General features: G+C 42.7%; 1 protein-coding gene across 3 annotated transcripts in view; it reads left to right on the top strand.

Moving 5' to 3' along the window:
- RABGEF1 (RAB guanine nucleotide exchange factor 1) overlaps positions 1–18,750 on the top strand; it is a 60,629-nt gene that overhangs the window by 31,200 nt on the left and 10,679 nt on the right. For 2 of the 3 annotated variants that reach the window (XM_081296925.1, XM_081296926.1), the window contains exons 4-6: positions 10,425–10,594; positions 17,160–17,241; positions 17,912–18,044. In XM_081296925.1, coding sequence (XP_081153051.1) covers positions 10,425–10,594; positions 17,160–17,241; positions 17,912–18,044 — 385 coding nt within the window. The remainder of the gene's footprint in view (positions 1–10,424; positions 10,595–17,159; positions 17,242–17,911; positions 18,045–18,750) is intronic. The other variant, XM_081296927.1, reaches the window with a different exon arrangement.

Below are 18,750 nucleotides of genomic sequence, written 5' to 3' on the forward strand. Positions count from 1 at the left end.
ACAGAGCCTGTACTTCTGAGAGAAATGATTCCAGGAAGCTTTTATGCGAATAGCTTTAGTCTCTTTCTTCTTTCTTCCAAGAATGTTTTCTGTCTTTGTTTATAAAAGGGAGGGTTTCTGCAGCGATGAATGTATTCATCAGCAGGAGTGCTCCTGTCTTGTTACCTGGGGGGTGGTGATGGCAGTTCTGGCCATTGGCACACATCTGCTACAGGGAATCCTGTCCATTTTGCTTGTCTTCTTTCCTTCCTCCGTTCCTCCCCACCATCCATTTCTTTCACCAGTGATTGAACCAGAGACGTTTAAGCACTAAGCCACACATCCAGCCCTTTTTATTTATTATTTTTATTTTTTGGTGGTTCTGGGGATTGAACCCAGAGCCTTGTGCATGTGAGGCAAGCACTGTACCAACTGAGCTCTATCCCTAGCCCTGCCTTTTTATTTTTGGTAGAGTTGCTTAGGGCCTCACTAAGTTGCTGAGGTTTGCTTTGAACTTGTGATCCTCCTGCCTCAGCCTTCTGAGCTGCTAGGATTGCAGACATGGACCACCATGCCTGATCCATGTTCCTTCTTTAATATGCTTGGTCTTGTCTTATTTCATTATCATGAAGGTATTCTGTAACCCTAGTGGCAGTGTTAACAGACTTCTTGACTATCAGGGAGTGATGGCTGGGAATCCTCTGGGCTAGCTCTTTACCTGTCAGTTTATGTCCATGCCTTTCTAGCCTCTCTAGGAAAGCACTGCTACTCACAGGCTGGGAGTTTCTTAATTTTTTCTTTTCTTTTTGTATGTTAGATTTGTACTTTTAGATTTTTAGCTCATCAGTTTTTCTGCTTTGTTTTTGTATGTAGAATTTTCTGATGGTAAATTCTTTGTTAGTAAAAAGAACACTGCTAGGCATGGTGGTGCACATCTGTAATCCCAGCCAAGACAGGAGAATTGCAAGCTGGAGGTTAGCCTGCAATTTAGTGAGACCCTGTCTCCTACAAGGGTTGGGGGCTACTGGGGATGTGACTCAGTGGTAGCACACCTCTGGGTTTAGCCTTAGCAAGAAGAAAAACATAGGATGCTCTTGGGTCCTTGTTTCACAGATTATGCGAGTTTGATAGGTGAGCTTCCTGTTTTAGCCTGATGGGTTGTCTGTCCATGTGTGTGGGGAGGGCTAGCCTAAGCCAAGTGCAACTTCAGCTTACTGAGTCAGGACTAGAAATCAACATTCCTGCCCTCAGAGTTTGGTTGTAGACAGAGCAGAAATACCCTTCTGAGGGGTTTGAAGAGTATTTTATTATCTTGTCAGAGTTGAGCCCTCTTCAGAGAAAGTGGCCCTCAAGGGTCAAGTCTACTCGTGGCTGGTCAATCCCCAGTATCTGGTGCGTGAACTAAGCTTGTGCAGGAGTCAGATAGGCTGCCATGTCAGGGTGCTTGCTTAGAAGTTTCAGATGCCCTTTTTTTTTTTTTTTTTTTTTTTAGCTCACATGAATGTAGTCCCTGAGCAGAATCCAGAAGGCCTGATCTAAAGACAATGCTGTAGGAGGAATATCTTTTCTTTTTTAAAAAATTGAAATATCAGTCTATCCACTGAGACCTTAGATTCTAAATGCTGTTTTTCAGTAGGGTGTGCCAGGGCTTCTTGGAGAAATGACTCACCTAGAGCTGGATCCGGGAAGAACTTTGGGAACCCGTCAAAAGTTAGCTTGAAAGCATGCTTACTGCCCACTGACCAGACCTGGTATAGTTTGAGCATCAAAATAATTCAGGACAAGAAACAGAGCAAATTCAGTGAATAAGTTAATAACCTGCAAGTCTATTCCACAAATAAAGTAGAAAAGTAGCTGCATAGGAAAGTCATCAGAAGCGCGGTCTAGGCGAACGTCCACAGAGGTGCTGTCCGAGGGTGTGGGGGTTTGCCGAAGAGGAGTTTTGGAGCATGGTCTCAGATGAACTCCTCACCAGGTGTTCATTAATTCCAAATAGAGAAGCAGTGACTGTGAAACTGGGGAGGATGGGCCTCATGTTCCTCCAGGTGGACACTCAAGACCAGCACAACCCTTACAAAATACACAAGCTGAAAATCTGTAACCTGATCACAGCTGTGGAGAAGCAGCAGAGAGACCCACATCGAGGGCATTTGATGAAATAACTGGCCTGTCCTCTTAAAGAATGTCACATTATAAAAAACTGAAAAGAAGGGGTGGAGTTGTGGCTCAGTGGTAAAGTGCTTGCCTTGCCTTTGTGAGGTACTGGGTTCAATCCTCAGCACCACATAAAAATAAATAAATAAAAGTATTGTGTCCATCTTAAAAAAAAAAACTGATAAGAAAGTTGGGGAACATTTCCAAGGAACATCTTCAGGCGTAAGCACCAAGTGCAACCTGTGTCTTTGAATTGGATCCTATGTCAGAGAGAAAAAAGCCCAAGACTTGTTTTCAGAACAGTCAACAAACCTGGAGCATGGATTTTAAATGAATGTGACTTTTCCCTGAATTTGATAATTATGCTGTAGTTATGTAGTTAATATTCTTTTTATTTTATTTTTTTTTTAGAGAAAGGGGAGAGAGAGAGAGAGAATTTTTTTAATACTTATTTTTTAGTTTTCGGCGGACACAACATCCTTGTGTGTATGTCGTGCTGAGGATCAAACCCAGGCCACACACACGCCAGGCGAGCGCACTACCGCTTGAGCCACATCCCCAGCCCCTGTAGTTAATATTCTTAACTACAGTATAGTTATGACAGTAGTAAGTATACTGTAGTGAAGAATATTCTTGTTAGGAAATATGCTCCTAAGAGATAGAGATCATGTTTTATGGAAATCTAGTCTGAAAGGGTTTGGAAAAAATAGTGCACATAGGCATTGAGATTACTTCAGAATGAAACTTAAAAGGAACAGAGCTGTGACCTTCCTACAGGGAGGGAGGGAGTCACAGTGCCCTCTCAGGGTGGCTGCTCTCAGGACCAGGGCCTTCAGGCTGATGAAACCCAGGCAGCTCGTGAGTCCCAGTGCTGAATTTGGAACCAGTTTAATTCTTGATTGTTTTCAGTTCTGTCTTCAGTAACTCTGCTTGGTTGCATTTTCCTTTTTTATTCTGAGTGTTGTCTATCTTGTAAAACCACCTTTTATAACATATGACATAAAATGTCCACTTCTTCCTTGGCACCCAGGGGCTGGATTCCACACCCTCTTGGGTGTACCCCAACCTGCCGGTGTTCAAGGACCTTAGATAGAATGGCATGGTGTTTGCATGTAACCTAGGAATATCCTCCTGTATATGTACATCATCTCTAGCTTATTTATAAAACCTAACAGAATGTAAGTGACTTGAAAATGGTCGTTACTGTATTGTTTAAGGAATAACTACAAGAGAAAGAAGTCAGTGGGCATCTACTTCAGTCATCACCGCCCCCAACTGCTTTCTCTCTGAGGATTAAGGACCTGTGCCTATGGAGGGACAGTTGTATTTGGAACATAAATCTTCGTTGCCTAGGTAGGACTAAGAGGTTTTTTGTTGTTTTGTTTCTTTCTGACACCAAATATGTGGTGTCTTTAATTCTCTGACGTCAGTTGGTATCCGACAGTTTGATCCTGTTCTTTGAACTAACTACCCAGAATTAGCATGGACTCCACAGATTAAGGGGTCAGTCTCACAAGACTGCCCCACTTTAGCACCAGTACCCACCTGGTGAGGGTTGTACTTGTATTTCTCACCTAACAGATAGGAGGCAGAGAGTGGTCCCTACAGCCTTCTTCCTCAGATTTAATCGTTTGTTATAATGACTCACGAATCTTGGGAAAACACTTCTGTTTGCCAGTTTAGTATAAAGGATACAACTCAGAAACCACCAAAGGAAGATTTGCATAGGGCAAGGTCATGGCAGGGTCTCTATTCCAGGAGTACCATTTTTCTTGCACATTGGTGTGTTCACCAGCCTGGAATCTGCCTGAATTTTGTCATTTAAGGCACCTTTTCTTTTTTGAGATACTGGGAATTGAACCCAGGGCTTTGCACATGCTAGGCACTCTATCCCCAAACCTTAAAAAAAAAAAAATTTTTTTTAAGACCTGGTCTTGCTCGACTGGCCTTGAACTTGTGATCCTCCTGGCTCAGCTTCCTGAGTTTTGGGAATACAGGTGTGTCACTACATCTTGCCTTGTTTATAAGGGTTTTTATAGACGTAGCTTGATTGGCTTGTTAATTGGCCATTGGTGATTTAAAGTCTCTAGCCCCAAGGATTGGGAGGGATGTTACACTTGTACACCTTTAAGGGGACTGCAAATTAGCACAACTACTTTGGAAAGCCACTCGGGAGGTTCCTCAAAAAGCCAGGGGAGTGGATGGGGCTGGGGATATGGCTCAAGTAGTAGCGTGCTCGCCTGGCATGCATGAGGCACTGGGTTCGAACCTCAGCACCACATAAAAATAAAATAAAGATATTGTGTCCACCTAAAGCTAAAAAAATAAATATTTTTTTAAAAAAGCCAGGAGTGGATCCACCATATGACCCAGCTGTTCCACCATTAAATCAGCATGCCCTATCGGTACAGTCACATCAGTATTTAGAGTAGCACAGTTCACAGTAGCCAAGCTATGGAACCAGCTCGATGTCCATCAACAGATGAATAGATAAAGAAAATGTATATATACCCAATGGAGTTTTACTCAGCCTAAAGTAAATGAAATCATGGCATTAGCTGGTAAATGGATAGAACTAGAGAACGTTGGCCTAAGTGAAACAAGTGATTCCCGAAGCCAAGGGCTGCATGTTTTCTCTCATATGTGGAAGCTGGAGAGAGAAAAGGGGATCTCCTGAAACAGAAGGGAGGACAGTAGAATAGAAGCAAGGGACCAGTGGCAGGGAGAAGGGAAGGAAAGGGGAAGAACTAGGGGTTGAAATTGACAGATTATGCTGTGTGCATGTATGAATATGTCACAGTGCATTCTGATTTTATATGTAACTACAGTGCACTAATTTTACAAAATCAATGGAAGCCCAATAAAGGACAGGGAGGAGTGGGGAGAGGGAGGACGGGAGGGAGAGGGTAATTAGTAGGGGTTGAAATGGAGCCGAGTATGTTTTATGCATTTATGAATGTTAGAATGAACCCCACTGTTATGTGAACGACCGCTAAGACACTAATAAAAAAGTGAGATCTCTCCCTTTTCCCCTCATCCTGAAGCTGTTTAGGGGCCCACAAGAGTCCTTTCATTAGCATGAATTCATATGACTGAAAGGTGCTCACTGTGACTAATAAATGATAGTCCTGTCACTCATAAACTATGTTATACTACAGACCTTTTTGTCCATGTCATATAACAATAGTCAGAGGAACTATAATATTCTCCTGAGTTGTCCTCTTTCTGTACAAGATCCCAGAAATGTGTGGAGTTTAAAGCACATTTTTATTTATTATTTAACCAGGAATCGAGCCCAGGGGCACTTTACCACTGAACCACATCCCCAGCCCTCTTTTTATTTTTCATCTTGAGACAGTGTTTTGCTAAATTGTTTAGGGCCTCACTAAATTGCTGAGTCTGGCCTCAAACCTGTGATTCTCCTGAGCTGCTGGGATTACAGGCATGTACCATCATGCCCAGCCTAAGTACGTTTTTTTTTTTTAAGATTTTAGTTGTTAATGGATATAATTTCTGTGTGGTGCTGAGGATCGAACTCAGGCCTCACACATGTTAGGCAAGCACTCTACCACTGAGCCACAACCCCAGCCCCTAAGTCCATTTTTAAGAGAGATAAAATATGGGGCTGGGGATTTAGCTCAGGTGGTAGAGTGCTTGCCTCACATGCACAAGGTCCTGGGTTCGATCCCCAGCACCACAAAATAACAACAAAATCATATAAGATATCTTTTCACTAGACTAGAAGTGCTGTTGACCAACTTTACTACTGGTTATGCTCTTTTTTAACAGTGACATTCCAGGCTGTCTACATTCTTTCAAAACTATTCTTGAAATAAACTTTAAGTGAGGGTTTTGCTTTTACAGGGTTACTTTGTATAGAAAAGATTTAGGTACTCAGTTGATACTCTTTGCTTGGTTTTATTTTTATTTGTTTTTGAGACAGCATTTCTCTTCTTGCCCAGGCTAGCCCCAAGCTCCTGGGCTCAATAATCCTCCTGCCTCAGCCTCCTGAGTAGACGGGCTAGAGGTGCCCATTGCCACACCTGGTGTGTTGGTTGACTTAAGTAGGAATATATTGTAGTAATTAGTGAGTAATGAGTGAGTTGCCGGCATGGTGGCCATACCTGTGATTCTAGTGGCTTGGGAGGATGGAGGCATGAGGATTACAAGTTCAAAACCAGCCTTAGCAATTTAGCCAAATCCTGTCTCAAAAATAACAAGGGCTGGGATGTAACTCAGTGAATAGTGTTCCTGGGTTCAATCCCTAGTACCAAAACAAAAAACAAAAAACCAAGACATTTTATGTGATGTGGCCATGTAGAACTCAGGCTTGGGGATAGAGCAAGTCTGGATTCAAACCCCCGCTCTTCCCCCACTGACTCACTCACTTCTTTGGGTACTTGGGTATGTAGGTGACCTAATCTATCTGGCCTCAGTGCATTGGGGTGTAATGAAGGAAGTGAAGACAGCGCCTAACCCCGAGGATAGTAGTTGGGAGTAGGGATCCTGAGAGGGCTTCTCTCTGGGCTGGGTGGTGGCTGGGCATAGTTCTCACTGTGACTCACCCGCTGGCTGTCCTGCTGGGAAGGCTTTGAAACTGGTGTTTACAGTGGGGCCTGGAGTGCTTCCTAAGCCTGGTCGACTGGGTGTACTTGAAATGCAAGCTTCCTTTCTTCATTCACAGCACGCGATGGTTTTAAGTTGAGGGGCCAGTGTTGCCACTTGGGCCCTGGCCAGAGCTGAAAGCTGTGACGTGGGCAAAGTTGTTCTTTTGCGTCTAACCTTCTTCTTCCCTTCTTTGATCTCACACACCAAATACCCTTGGTTGTTCAAAACTACCTCACCTGTTCCCTGCTGTGACCTGTGTCTCTAACCAGATTTCTCTTCTGTTAGTATGATTGACTTTTAGGATAGAGAAACAGCCACATGTCAATTTTAGTAATTTATAAAGAGTTAACCGAATTAATCTTTATAATACTTTTTTTTTTTTTTTTTTTTTTGGTGCCAGTGATCACCAGGACCTTACTCTACCCTGAACCCCTGCATTTACATTTTAAAAGGGGTGTTTTTTTGTTTGTATGTTTTGTTTTTTAACAAACAAATGCCTTCTTTTAGGAAGGCATTTCCCAGAGGGGAGTATGCACAAGTAAGACAGTGAAGCCGGTGGTTGGGTCTCTGCACCTTTCCTGGCTTTGGAGTTGGCTTTGGAGTTAGTGCAGAGCTGAGTTCTGCTCCAGCCCCTGCCGTGTAAGCAGCAGCAGCAGCAGCAGCAACAGCAGCATGGTTCAGTCCCTGCACTCCAGGAGCCTCAGCTGCTCACTTGTGGACACCACTGGGAACCCCCAATGGACGAGAAGTGCTGGTGCTCAGCACACAGTAGCCTTCACCCTGGGTAAGCCATTGTCAGGGCAAGTAGAGGGCTCTTATTCCTGCTCCATCGCTTAGGCAGCATGTTGGGATCTCCAGTCTTAATTTGGATTTGCTTGCCTCCCCTTCACTTTGCCAGGTTTTGCTTTGGATTTTGAAGCTATGTTATTCAGTGCATACATACATTTAGGGTTGCTGCATGGTGAAGAATTAACCCCTTTCTCACCACGAAACGCCTCTTTATTCTTAGTGTTGTGGTCCAGGTTCTGAGATTGATTTTTGTCTGATATTGATAAAGTCACTTAAGCTGGTTTGATCATTTGGATGTTTTGTCTTTTTTCCCTTCTTCAATTTCAAACATATGGGTATCTTTAAAGTGACAGCATACAGTGGAATTTTATTTTTCTTTTGCTTTTTTTCTATATGGGGGATTGAGCCAAGGGGCACTTAACCACTGAGCCATACCCTCAGCTCTTTCTATGTTGTTATTTTGAGACAGCCAAAGTTTAAGCTTAAGAATGTTTTACAGTAAGATCTTACAATAATTTTAATTAGCATATTTGTTACCCTGAGTGAAATTGCACATCTTGCCTATGTTAAGATCCACCTAGCTGGGCATAGTGGCTCACACTTTCAAGCCTAGCTGTTCAGGAGGCTAAGGCAAGAGGATTGCAAAGTCAAGGCCAGCCTGGACAATTTAGTGAGACCCTGTCTCAAAAAAAAAAAAAAAAAAAAAAAAAAAAATCCATCTGTGATTCCTTTCTGTGCACAACTGTCTTGGAATTCTTTCTCTTGTTGGACTACTGGATTTATTTATCTTTGTCTCTTTCTAGAAGTCGTTCAGGAGAGTAGCCTTTAGTTTGTAATGTTGCTTGCAAATATTTTTTTCAGTTTTCTCTAACTTTTGACTTACAGTGTTCTTTGCCATACATACACTGGGTTTTTTGGTGGAGGGCAGGGGCCGGGGATTGAACTTGGGGGCGCTAAACCACTGAGCCACATCCCCAGCCTTTTTTGTATTTTATTTTAGAGACTGGATCTGCCTGAGTTTCTTAGGGCCTTGCTAAGTTGCTGAGGCTGGCATGAACTCATGATCCTCCTGCTTCAGCCTCCTAAGCCACTGGGATTACAGGCATGTGCTACCATGCTGGGTTTTGTGTGCTTCTTTTCTTACTGGGGATCAAACCCAGGGGTGCTCTATCATGAAGCTACATCCCCAGCACCTCCATCCCCTTTATTTTTTAAGCTTGGGACACAGTTTCTCAAGTTGCCCTGGCTGGCCTCAAATTTGCAATTCTACTGCCTCCTGTATAGCTAGGATTATAGGGTGCACCACCATACCCATCTCTTTTTTCCTGAATAATGTAATTGAATTATTTTCTTTTAGAATTTCTGAATTTTGAGTCATATGAAACACTTGATAATCTATATATAGACAAATACTTGACTTGGAGGAAGAACTAACTATAAAATACAGTGTTGTTGTGCTACCTACTCATAATTCACTGGGTGGGGGGAATACTTTTGCTTTAGTTTCAACATCACTGAAGTCAGTAAATACTACTTAGCTTAATAACCAATGATGTAATAGTAAGTGGTGGACTCTTCAGTTTGCCATAGTTAGTAGTATATTTTTTTTGGATAATTGTCTTGTCTTGTCAGAATAAACCAGTCACCCTAATAGGAATTGTGCTTTCATTCTCTTAAAATTTTATTACAACCACATCATTAAAATATACCAAGAGTTTAAGTACTAAAGTTCAAAAAACAAGGTGAGAAGTTACTCTAAGAATGAATGTGTGTATGTAAGAGGCTGGTTTGCCTTTTTTTTTGTTGTTTTGGTATTGGGGATTGAATCCAGGGGCATTTTACCACTGAGCCACATCCCCAGTCCTTTTTTATTTTGACACAGGTCTCACTATGTTGCTTAGGGCCTTGCTAAGTTGCTGAGGCTGGCCTTGCACTTGTGATCCTCCGGCCTCTACCTCCCAAGCTGCTGGGATTACAGGCGTGCACCACCACACCTGGCTTACTGACTTTTGTTTTTGTGTATGAATGGAGATTGTGGGAGTATGAGAGACTTGCATTCCTTGCAGATTTTGACTTGAAAGTGCTGCTCAAGCTTAGGCAGTTCAGGTGAGCTAGACCAGGTGTAGCTCACACCTTCTAAAAGCATTTGCTTTCTGTTCTGCAACTTGTTTCTGTTCTGTGGAGTCCCATTCTCCTTTAAGTGTAGTGTGCACCCGGTTATCAGACAGTGTGCTCGATTTCCACACCTCTTTGATGTGTGCTCCCTCGAGTTCTTCATGCTGCTTTGAGTGCCTTGTTTCACTTTGATCAATGAGACTTGAAAACTGAATGGTAGGTAAAATAGTTTTGTTTCCACATAAAGAAGTCAGCCTTTGCCTTTTTCCAAGTACAGTGGGATTTGAAAAGCTGTTTTCTATGTCATCTAATATTTCTGTGCTTCTACTATTGGTTACTTTCCTTGTTGACTAGGCAGTCTTTTTTTTTATTATTTTAATACTTATTTAGTTAGTTAGTTTTCGGCGGACACAACATCTTTGTTTGTATGTGGTGCTGAGGATCGAACCCGGGCCGCACACATGCCAGGCGAGCGCGCTACCGCTTGAGCCACATCCCCAGCCCAGACTAGGCAGTCTTTGAGAAAGCCGTTTAAGATAGTGGTACATTTTCAGTGTTGATGGATAAATACATACATCAGTTCATGCTGTATTTTGGTCAAGAAAATCCTATAGAGCAATTTTTTAGTATCTTTTAGATCATTTCACTTTTACTTCCTGTTCATAAAATCGTTTTCTGCTTACTTTAAGGAAAGTTGTCTAATGAATCTTAAAGTTAGATACTTAATGATTCCATGCATAGATCTTCTGTGTGATGAAATTTGCTATTTATTTTCCTAGCAGAAATTCAGGAAGCAAAAGCTCCCAGTCCTTCCATAAACCGGCAGACCAGCATTGAAACAGACCGAGTGTCTAAGGAGTTCATCGAGTTTCTCAAGACCTTCCACAAGACTGGACAAGAGATCTATAAACAGACCAAGGTGTTCTTGGAAGGAATGCATTACAAAAGGGTAGGTGGAGAGTACTCACTGCTGTCAGAGGCTTAGTTTCAGGAAAAGTCATTGAGATAATATTAGAGTATAATCTTGTGATTTTACCCTGAGAAAATCAAGACCAATTGTTGACTAAAAAAATCCTCAAAACCAACTTAAAACCTGGCTCTGGGCAAGTACTTTTCCACTGCAGCTCAATGAAGTTTAGATCATCTTTGTAGGGAAATTCTGACTTTGAAGCCACTTGAATTATGTGCTTGAGTAATAGCCCTGGTCGCTTGTTACCTCGTAGGGAGGATAAACTGCAAGCAGCCAGATACCTTCACTCTCTCTAATAATGACTAGACTGGTAGGTCTAGGCAGTGACATTGTTTGTTTTGTCTTCTGTTTTTGTGTTTTTAGTTTTTCTCCTCTTGTTCAGGTAGGGAAAGATAGAATTTAAACACTGAAGGGGACTTTAGCACTGTCTAGTCTCAGTCCCTGTGTTTCATAGATGAGGGAGCTGAGAGCCATAGAGGAGGGAGGGACCTGTTCAAAACTACAGAGCTAAGTTTTTACCAGAGTAGGAACTGGAGCTGTGACTTCCACATCTGTCTCTTGAGCCCCTGATTTCTAAACCATAATTTCAATTGCAGAATTCATAAGACTACCCATGGAGGAATTCAGTTTGTAAACAGGGGTTAATTCTACTTTAACATTCTTTAACCTTGTCAAAATTAACTCTATCTCTTCTGTGACATGAAGAGGTCTTAAGAGAAAGGAAAAAGGGAATTTTAAAACAGCAGAATGTTGAACTGCTTCACGGTTTTCAAACATCACTAGACCAATAAGCAGTAGACTTCTATTTTAAAAAAAAAAAAATTTTTTTTTTTTTTTTTTTCCTCCCAGCTGGGGATTGAACTCAGGCCTCATGCATGCCAGGCTTTACCACTGAGCCACATCCTCAGCCATTTTTATTTATTTTGAGACAGGGTCTTACTAAGTTTCCCAGAGTGGCTTTGAACTTTCTGAATTTGTGATCCTTCTGCCTCAGTCTCCCTAATAACTGGGATTACAGGTGTATCCAGCTTGTCAAAATATTTTTTAAATGTCAAATTCAGTTTCTAAAGGTAAAAGCTTTCTTTCTTGCTCTTTAGGAATATAATGACATTGTAAGTAAGCAGCCCTCTTTTCCTTTTTAGGTATTTTGAGCAAATAATTACATTTGGAGTTCAAGCATGGAGGCAAGCCATTGTTTTGTTTGTTTTTTTAATGTTAGAAGCAATGATAGGCTTCCTTAATGAAGAACTCAGAGTTCATTTGACATACAGCTCTCCTTTTCTAGCAGAATTAAAAACTGAAATTTTATACTTTATTCTTTAACCCATGGTCTATGACACATATAGCATACATACTGTTTCATACTATATTTAAGAAAGCTACTCAATTGGGTTTGTTTTACTTTTGCTCAGAAGTGTGCTTTTGTGACTTTTTATTCAGTGTACTAAAATCAACAGGTGTAGGTACCACCATGCATAGCTCTTTTCAGGGCATTATTAATTGGTATCAGAGACCTGGGTATGATCTCAGTTTCCTCCTGTTTTAAGAGCTGCTATGCAGCCCAGTCTTCATTTCTGCACTGTGTCTCATGGTTATGTGGGCAAAGCCTATGCAGGCATCTTAGGAATCTTCGGCATATGACACAAGGCCTGGCATAGGTAGTGAGCAGATGTGGTGGTGGTGGTGGTGTTTGGTACTGGGGATCAAACCTGGGGCATTTCACCATTGAGCCACATCTGCAGTCCCCCACCCCCCGCTTTTTTATTTTTATTTTATTTTATTTTTTTTTGAGACAGGGTTTCCCTAAGTTGCTTAGGACCTCACTAAGTTGCTGAGGCTGGGTTCAAAGTTGTGATCTTCTTGCCCCAGCCTCCTGAGACACTGGAATCACAAGTGAGCGCCCATACCCAGCAGAACAGGTTTGTTTGTTTGTGGGGTTTTTTTGGAGCACTGAGGATTAAACTTGGGTACTCAACCACTGAGCTGCATCCCCAGCCCTAGTTTGTATTTTATTTAGAGACCGGGTCTCACTGAGTTACTTAGCGCCTCACTTTATTTAGCTGAGGCTAGCTTTGAACTCCTGATCCTCCTCCCTCACTCTCCCGAGCCATGAGCCACTGGGATTACAGGTGTGAGCCACTGTGCCCAGCCGTTTATTTATTTGTTTGTTTATTTAAATATGGTGCAGAGGATCAAACCCAGTGCCTCACATGTGCCAAGCAAGTGCTTTACCACTGAGCCACAACCCCAGCCCAAAGTACTTTCTTGATTAAAAAAAAGTTTATTATAACCTCTACAGATGACATATATGAGTTTATAGCCAGGTACTACCTAGCTGCTAAAAATGATTAACCTAACTCTTCTCTGGGAATGTGAGATGAACAACATACCTGAAAGGTTCTGGCCAGTAATTGAACTTGAATAAAACAGAACAAAAACAATTTGTACTCTCTCATTTGTCTGGATGTAGAAATACTTAAAATAATGAACCTGGTGTGACTGCCTTTTTCAGCATATGAGGACTGCATACATGGTATACTTGAAATGAGTATGCTTAATTTTTAAATTTTATTTAAAAGGATTAGACCTCTGGTGTGCTTATTTTCCTGAAAAATCATTGAAGGCAGCAGAAATAAGCAATTAAAAAATACAAGGCTGAGGATATACAGATATATAGAGTGACTACCTAGTTATGTAAGAGGTGGGTTCAATCCCTAGCTCTGGGGGAGGAAAAAAAATTAAAACCTAAATAGATTAAATAGATTAACAGCAGTACAAAAGAGATTTAATGAAGGCAGGAGATTAGAGTGGTAGAGCACTTACCTAGCATGCATGAGGCCATGGGTTCAATCCCCAGCACCATAAAGGAAAGAAAAGAAAAAAGTTAACCCGAACAATAGGAGATCTAAATTCTAATAATGGGAGTCTCACATGAAATACATAGAAAACTTGATTAAGGAAATAGTCAGTTGCATGTTTTCAAAACTGAAGGTGAAAAAAAAAGGTTAAACAGTACCTTTCAGTATTAATATTGAAGGAGATATGCCCATTTCTGTTTTAAACTATAAAGAAAAATGTTTTTACGAAAAATAATTGATTTTGTACTTAGTCATTATAGAAAGGTAATTCCAGGTAATAGTTAGCAAATACTTGAGGAAAAGGGTTTATTTTTATATTGCTGGACTATTGTTTGTGGAAAAACCTTTTGGAATTTTGTAGAGGTTAAAAGAATTTATGAGCCCAAACCTGTCCTATAGGTCTTGTGACAAGTACTGTGAAGGTGCAATCACCTTACTTGCAGCCTGACTACTGAGCCAGCCATGGTTTCATGGATTCTGGCAGAAGACATGAGTCTCCTGGGTCAGAGATAAAAGGCCAGTTTATTACTGATAGCAGTAGCCAAATTATCAGCATTTGCACTAATTCCTTCAGTATCGAGTCCTACGGGCAATGCAAAGATGACAGGTAATGCTGATAGTCACAGTTGCGTTAGAGAAGAGGAACCTTGAACTTAGATCCTGAATCTTTCACATGGACAGTGAGTCAGCCGGATCTTTGCTCTAAAAGGAATTATTGTTGGGGCTGGGGATGTGGCTCAAGCGGTAGCGCGCTCGCCTGGCATGCGTGTGGCCTGGGTTCGATCCTCAGCACCACATACCAACAAAGATGTTGTGTCCGCCGAGAACTAAAAAATAAATATTAAAAAATTCTCTCTCTCTCTCTCTCTCTCTCTCTCTCTCCTCTCTCAATCTTTAAAAAAAAAAAAAAAGGAATCATTGTCTTTATTGTATTGGGACAGTAAACAATCTACCCTTTCCTCTTTCTCTGCCTCCTAGTACTCTATATAAATACCCTTGAAAAGAGTGCAATGCCAAGGCCCTCGTTGCCTCTGTTGTACGGAAGAGATGAGGGTTATTTCCCAGTGTCTTCACAGTATTACAAAGGGGGATGATAATAACGGATCACATTTACTCCTTCAGAGAAGGTTGAGCTAACCACATGCCCGGCTCTGATACTGGTCTGAGGTATAATGGTGAACAAAGCCCTCTTAGCCATGAGTTTTAGTTGGGTGGTTGGAGGTGGGAATAAGCAACAATCAGATCTATTAGAAAAAAGTTTTCTGAATTATAACATAAAATTTTAGTGACTGTGCAAAACCGGGGATGGTGATCCATTATCACCAGTACAACAGGACACTTAGGTCTTGAAAAGGTCAAAGTGTTTCCAGTTAACTGAGTCGAATAATAATCCTATGAATGACTACAGTTTGTTCATAGTTAAGCTAGGCATGGTGGCAAGCACCTGCATTCCCAGCTGCTCAGGGGGCTGAGGCAGGGGAATGTGCCCAGGAGTTCACAGCCAGCTTGGGCAACATAGTGAGACCCTGTCTCAGAAGAGAAACAATTGAGAGAGTTACATGTCCTTCTTGTTTATGGTGATAATAGAATAGCAGAATGCTGGCCTTTTATCTTCCCCTTTAGACAGAAGGCTCTGGGAGCATTTTATTAACCTTTTTATAACATTGTTGGGCAGTTTTACTATTTATGTGTTAAGTTTCTTTCTAAGTGGATAGAAATATGATTTTCAGAAAATTTTAGGGGGAAATAATCTTTGGGAAAACAGAATGATAGAAGTATAAAATTTTTGTGAAGAGGAGGGAAGAAAAATTCATGGAAAGGAGGCTTCTAAAATCTAGCAGCCTTTGAGATGTATTCTAAAATGAAAGTTATCACAACCAGATGAGATTTTGGTAAAAATCAGTGATACCAGAAGCAGTGTGAGTTCTTCAGGAGTAAATTGTAGGACAAGTGGAGAGAAGGGGAGACAGAGCCCCGTCTTGCTACCAGCTGCTGAAAGACCCAGCTTACGTATAGACTGTTCTAGATGTGAGTTTCCTGTGGAGGCTAAGCGGGAACATCTCAGAGGAAAGGATTGAGGCTTATCACAGCTGTGGAGAGAAGTTGAGCTGAGCTGCTGGTGCTGTTTCAGTGGCCAGGGGAGGTGAGTGGGAGTAACTTGTAAAGTGGAGCTCGAGGAGAGTGGGGGCGCTCAATGCTGCGTTGTGTGCGAACCCACCAAGGCGGGAGGCCAGGATTTCCTGCTGAGGATTGATTCTAAGCCAGCCAGGGCTCTTCTGTGGATGACCAATGTAGACAGCATGGGACTGCAGGCAGAGTGACCCCAAAGTGCCATGGGGCTTACCGACTTGGAAGGCTGTGCTTTCTAGGGGAACTGAGGGGACTGGTGAGAGTGAGGCCAGTCTGCACAGAGAACAGTGTAGTAGTGTAGAGAGGTGGAAAGCCAGGAACAGGGCCTCGAGCAGCAGGGCAATCAGGAGGCAGCGGGGTGGCTTGGGCTGGGGGCACACCATGGACACCGAGAGAGTCGGTGTCCAGATCCTGAGCCGGGACCACCAGTTCAATGCTAGTATCTGAAATAAATTGAAAAGTGGGAAAGAGCAAAAGTTGGGGAATAGCTGAGTGCAGATGGGCGGTGAGGAAGGCCCTTTTCACATCAGCTTAAAGTTGACATTGACATTGGAGAAGGTGAACAGTAGACACACACAGTGTACCTGTATAATCACTAAAAGCAAATAAAATCACAGAGCCCCACGTTATAGGGGTGTGGTGAAGTCAGTGACTGCACTCGGCTAATGGCAGTGCACATTGGGTTTCTGAGGATTGGATCCAGCAGTAGATACTTGGAGCTATCAAGGTGATTTAATGCCACTTTTGGAATAGTTACAAAAAAGTAACTCAAAAGATAACAGTCTCAAAAAAATTGTACATAGGCCGGGCTCAATGGTGCACAGCTGTAATCCCAGCACCTTGGGAGGCTGAGGCAGGAGGTTTGGGAGTTCAAAGTCAGCCTCAGCAAAAGCAAGGCACTAAGCATAGACTCTGGCTCTAAGTAAATAGAAATATTTATAAATAAAATACAAAATAGGACTGGGGATGTGACTCAGTGGTCGAGAATTCCCCTGAGTTCAATCCCTGGTCCCTGTCCACCTCAGCAAAAAAAAAAAAAAAAAAAAAAAAAAAAAAAATTGTTCATAGCTACTATACATAACAGTAAAAAAAAAAAGGAAGCAGGGGGCTGGGGTTGTAGCTCAGTGGTAGAGCAATCACCTAGCATGTGTGAAGCACTGGGTTCAATTCTCAGTACCACATTTTAATAAAAATAAAGTTCCAACAACAACAACAAAATATTTTAAAAAGGGGAGGGGGAAGCAGGCCAAATGCACAGTGATAGAGCATGGTTAAACAAATCGGCTACGCCATCAAAGATGATTAAGTAGATTAGATGGATGAAAATGTACATAAGTTACGTTAAGAATATGTATATAGAGTGAAAAATTAAAAGGTCATGACATCATAAAATATGAATGGGTATGTTATTGTTCCTTGCAGAATGAATATAATTTGTAAGTACTTTTCAGATGAGCACCAGTGCAAGGAGTTGGTTTGGAAACCTCTCACGGTTGAGAGCTCTGCTTGGGCGCTTTGTCCAGCTGCCAAGCAGCCTTTTCCTCCCTCTGTTTCAGGATCTGAGCATTGAGGAGCAGTCAGAGTGTACTCAGGATTTTTACCAGAATGTGGCAGAAAGAATGCAGACCCGTGGAAAAGGTAACTGTGCTAGCCAGCCATTGAGGGTTGCTGGTATTGGCACAGGCTGCCGCCCACCTCCTGACAGTGCCCTCCTCCTCTGCCAGCCTGGCTGGTTGGCCACAGCCTCCAGTGAACCACTGCATGACATCGTGGCCACTGGCTCATGCTTGGTAGTGCCTTCCAAGACAACCAGAGCAGTGGAGCGTTGTCTGAACAGGTGTTGCCATCTCTGTTGTGGGTGAAGGGGAGGTAGATTGAAGCCCTCTTGTCCATTGGAAAGCTTTTCTAAACGAATCCCCATTTTAGAGTCACTATTTTGGTGAGTCATTGTTCATGATGATGATGTCCTTAAGGGAGTTCGGGCAACCAAAAAAAACCATGAGAATCGTGGACTTGGGATTTTAAAGATTCTTCTGAAATTTGACCTGCTTTGCTGTTGTACCTTAGGATGTACTCAGCACACACGCCTATCTGAGAACCTGCCCCACATGTACCTCGGGGATCTCAGTGGTGTTATAGTAACCCTCCGAGAGATGAAAGGAAGCTGGCCAGTGTCCCTGGGTCTTGGGAATTCAAGTCCTTGGCTGATGACCGTGCTGAGGTTATGTAGCAGATAGTGTGAAGATGTTCTCTTAATTTAAAATGTCTGCCCTTCTCTTGAGCTTTTTGTATCCACCGTGTGTTTCAGTGCCTCCAGAAAGAGTTGAGAAGATAATGGATCAGATTGAAAAGTACATCATGACGCGCCTCTATAAACACGTGTTCTGCCCGGAAACCACAGACGATGAGAAGAAGGACCTCGCCATTCAGAAGAGGATCAGGTACTCATGTACTCATCTTGCTTTCTTCTGTTTGGAAGAACACGTTGTCCGAAAGTAAGGCACCTGCGCTTCAGCCCTCAGGAGACTGGGAAAGCCACACTGCCTGCCTGTGCCTGAGCACAGGACGGCTGTGGCCCCAGAGGAAGGGCCTGGGGTAGTCTTGCTCGTATGTCAGACTCCAGCAGTTTCAGATTTGTGTTTGAAATTGATTCACATCACCAAGATTTCCAGGGAACAGGACTGGTTTTTGTGTTTCTGTGCATTGTTATCTGGCAGGGGCTGTGAATACCCCCTCAGGTGTCACCTTCCTTCGCACCTCTGTGCCCACTGTTCAGCCGTTCCTGCAGTCACTCCTTTCCCAATCTCAGGACCAGGGGAGTGAGCCACAGTGCTCTGCAGTCCACTGGTGGTGGCACGCTTGGGGACAGGCCTCCTAGGTGTGGGAATGGTTCCAGGGCTAGGCCTTAATGTGTGTAGAGGAGAGGGCCCTGGGAATCCCAAACAAGGGCCACACAAGGGACTGGTAGCTCTTTACCCAGAGGTAAGCAGTTGGTGCTGGGCCAGGGGAAGGTGGAGTCCGTGGTGGGAGCCAGACGTAGCAAGTGGCTGCTAGACTGAGGTGCGGGTGAGCATTAGCTACATAAGTAGAGAGGTCCACAGCAGTCTTGGTAGGGACTTGGGGAGTGTAAAGGACATTGAGGATGCA

The sequence above is a fragment of the Spermophilus citellus genome, assembly GCF_964194105.1.
Source record: "Spermophilus citellus genome assembly, chromosome: 6".
Lineage (NCBI taxonomy): Eukaryota > Metazoa > Chordata > Mammalia > Rodentia > Sciuridae > Spermophilus > Spermophilus citellus.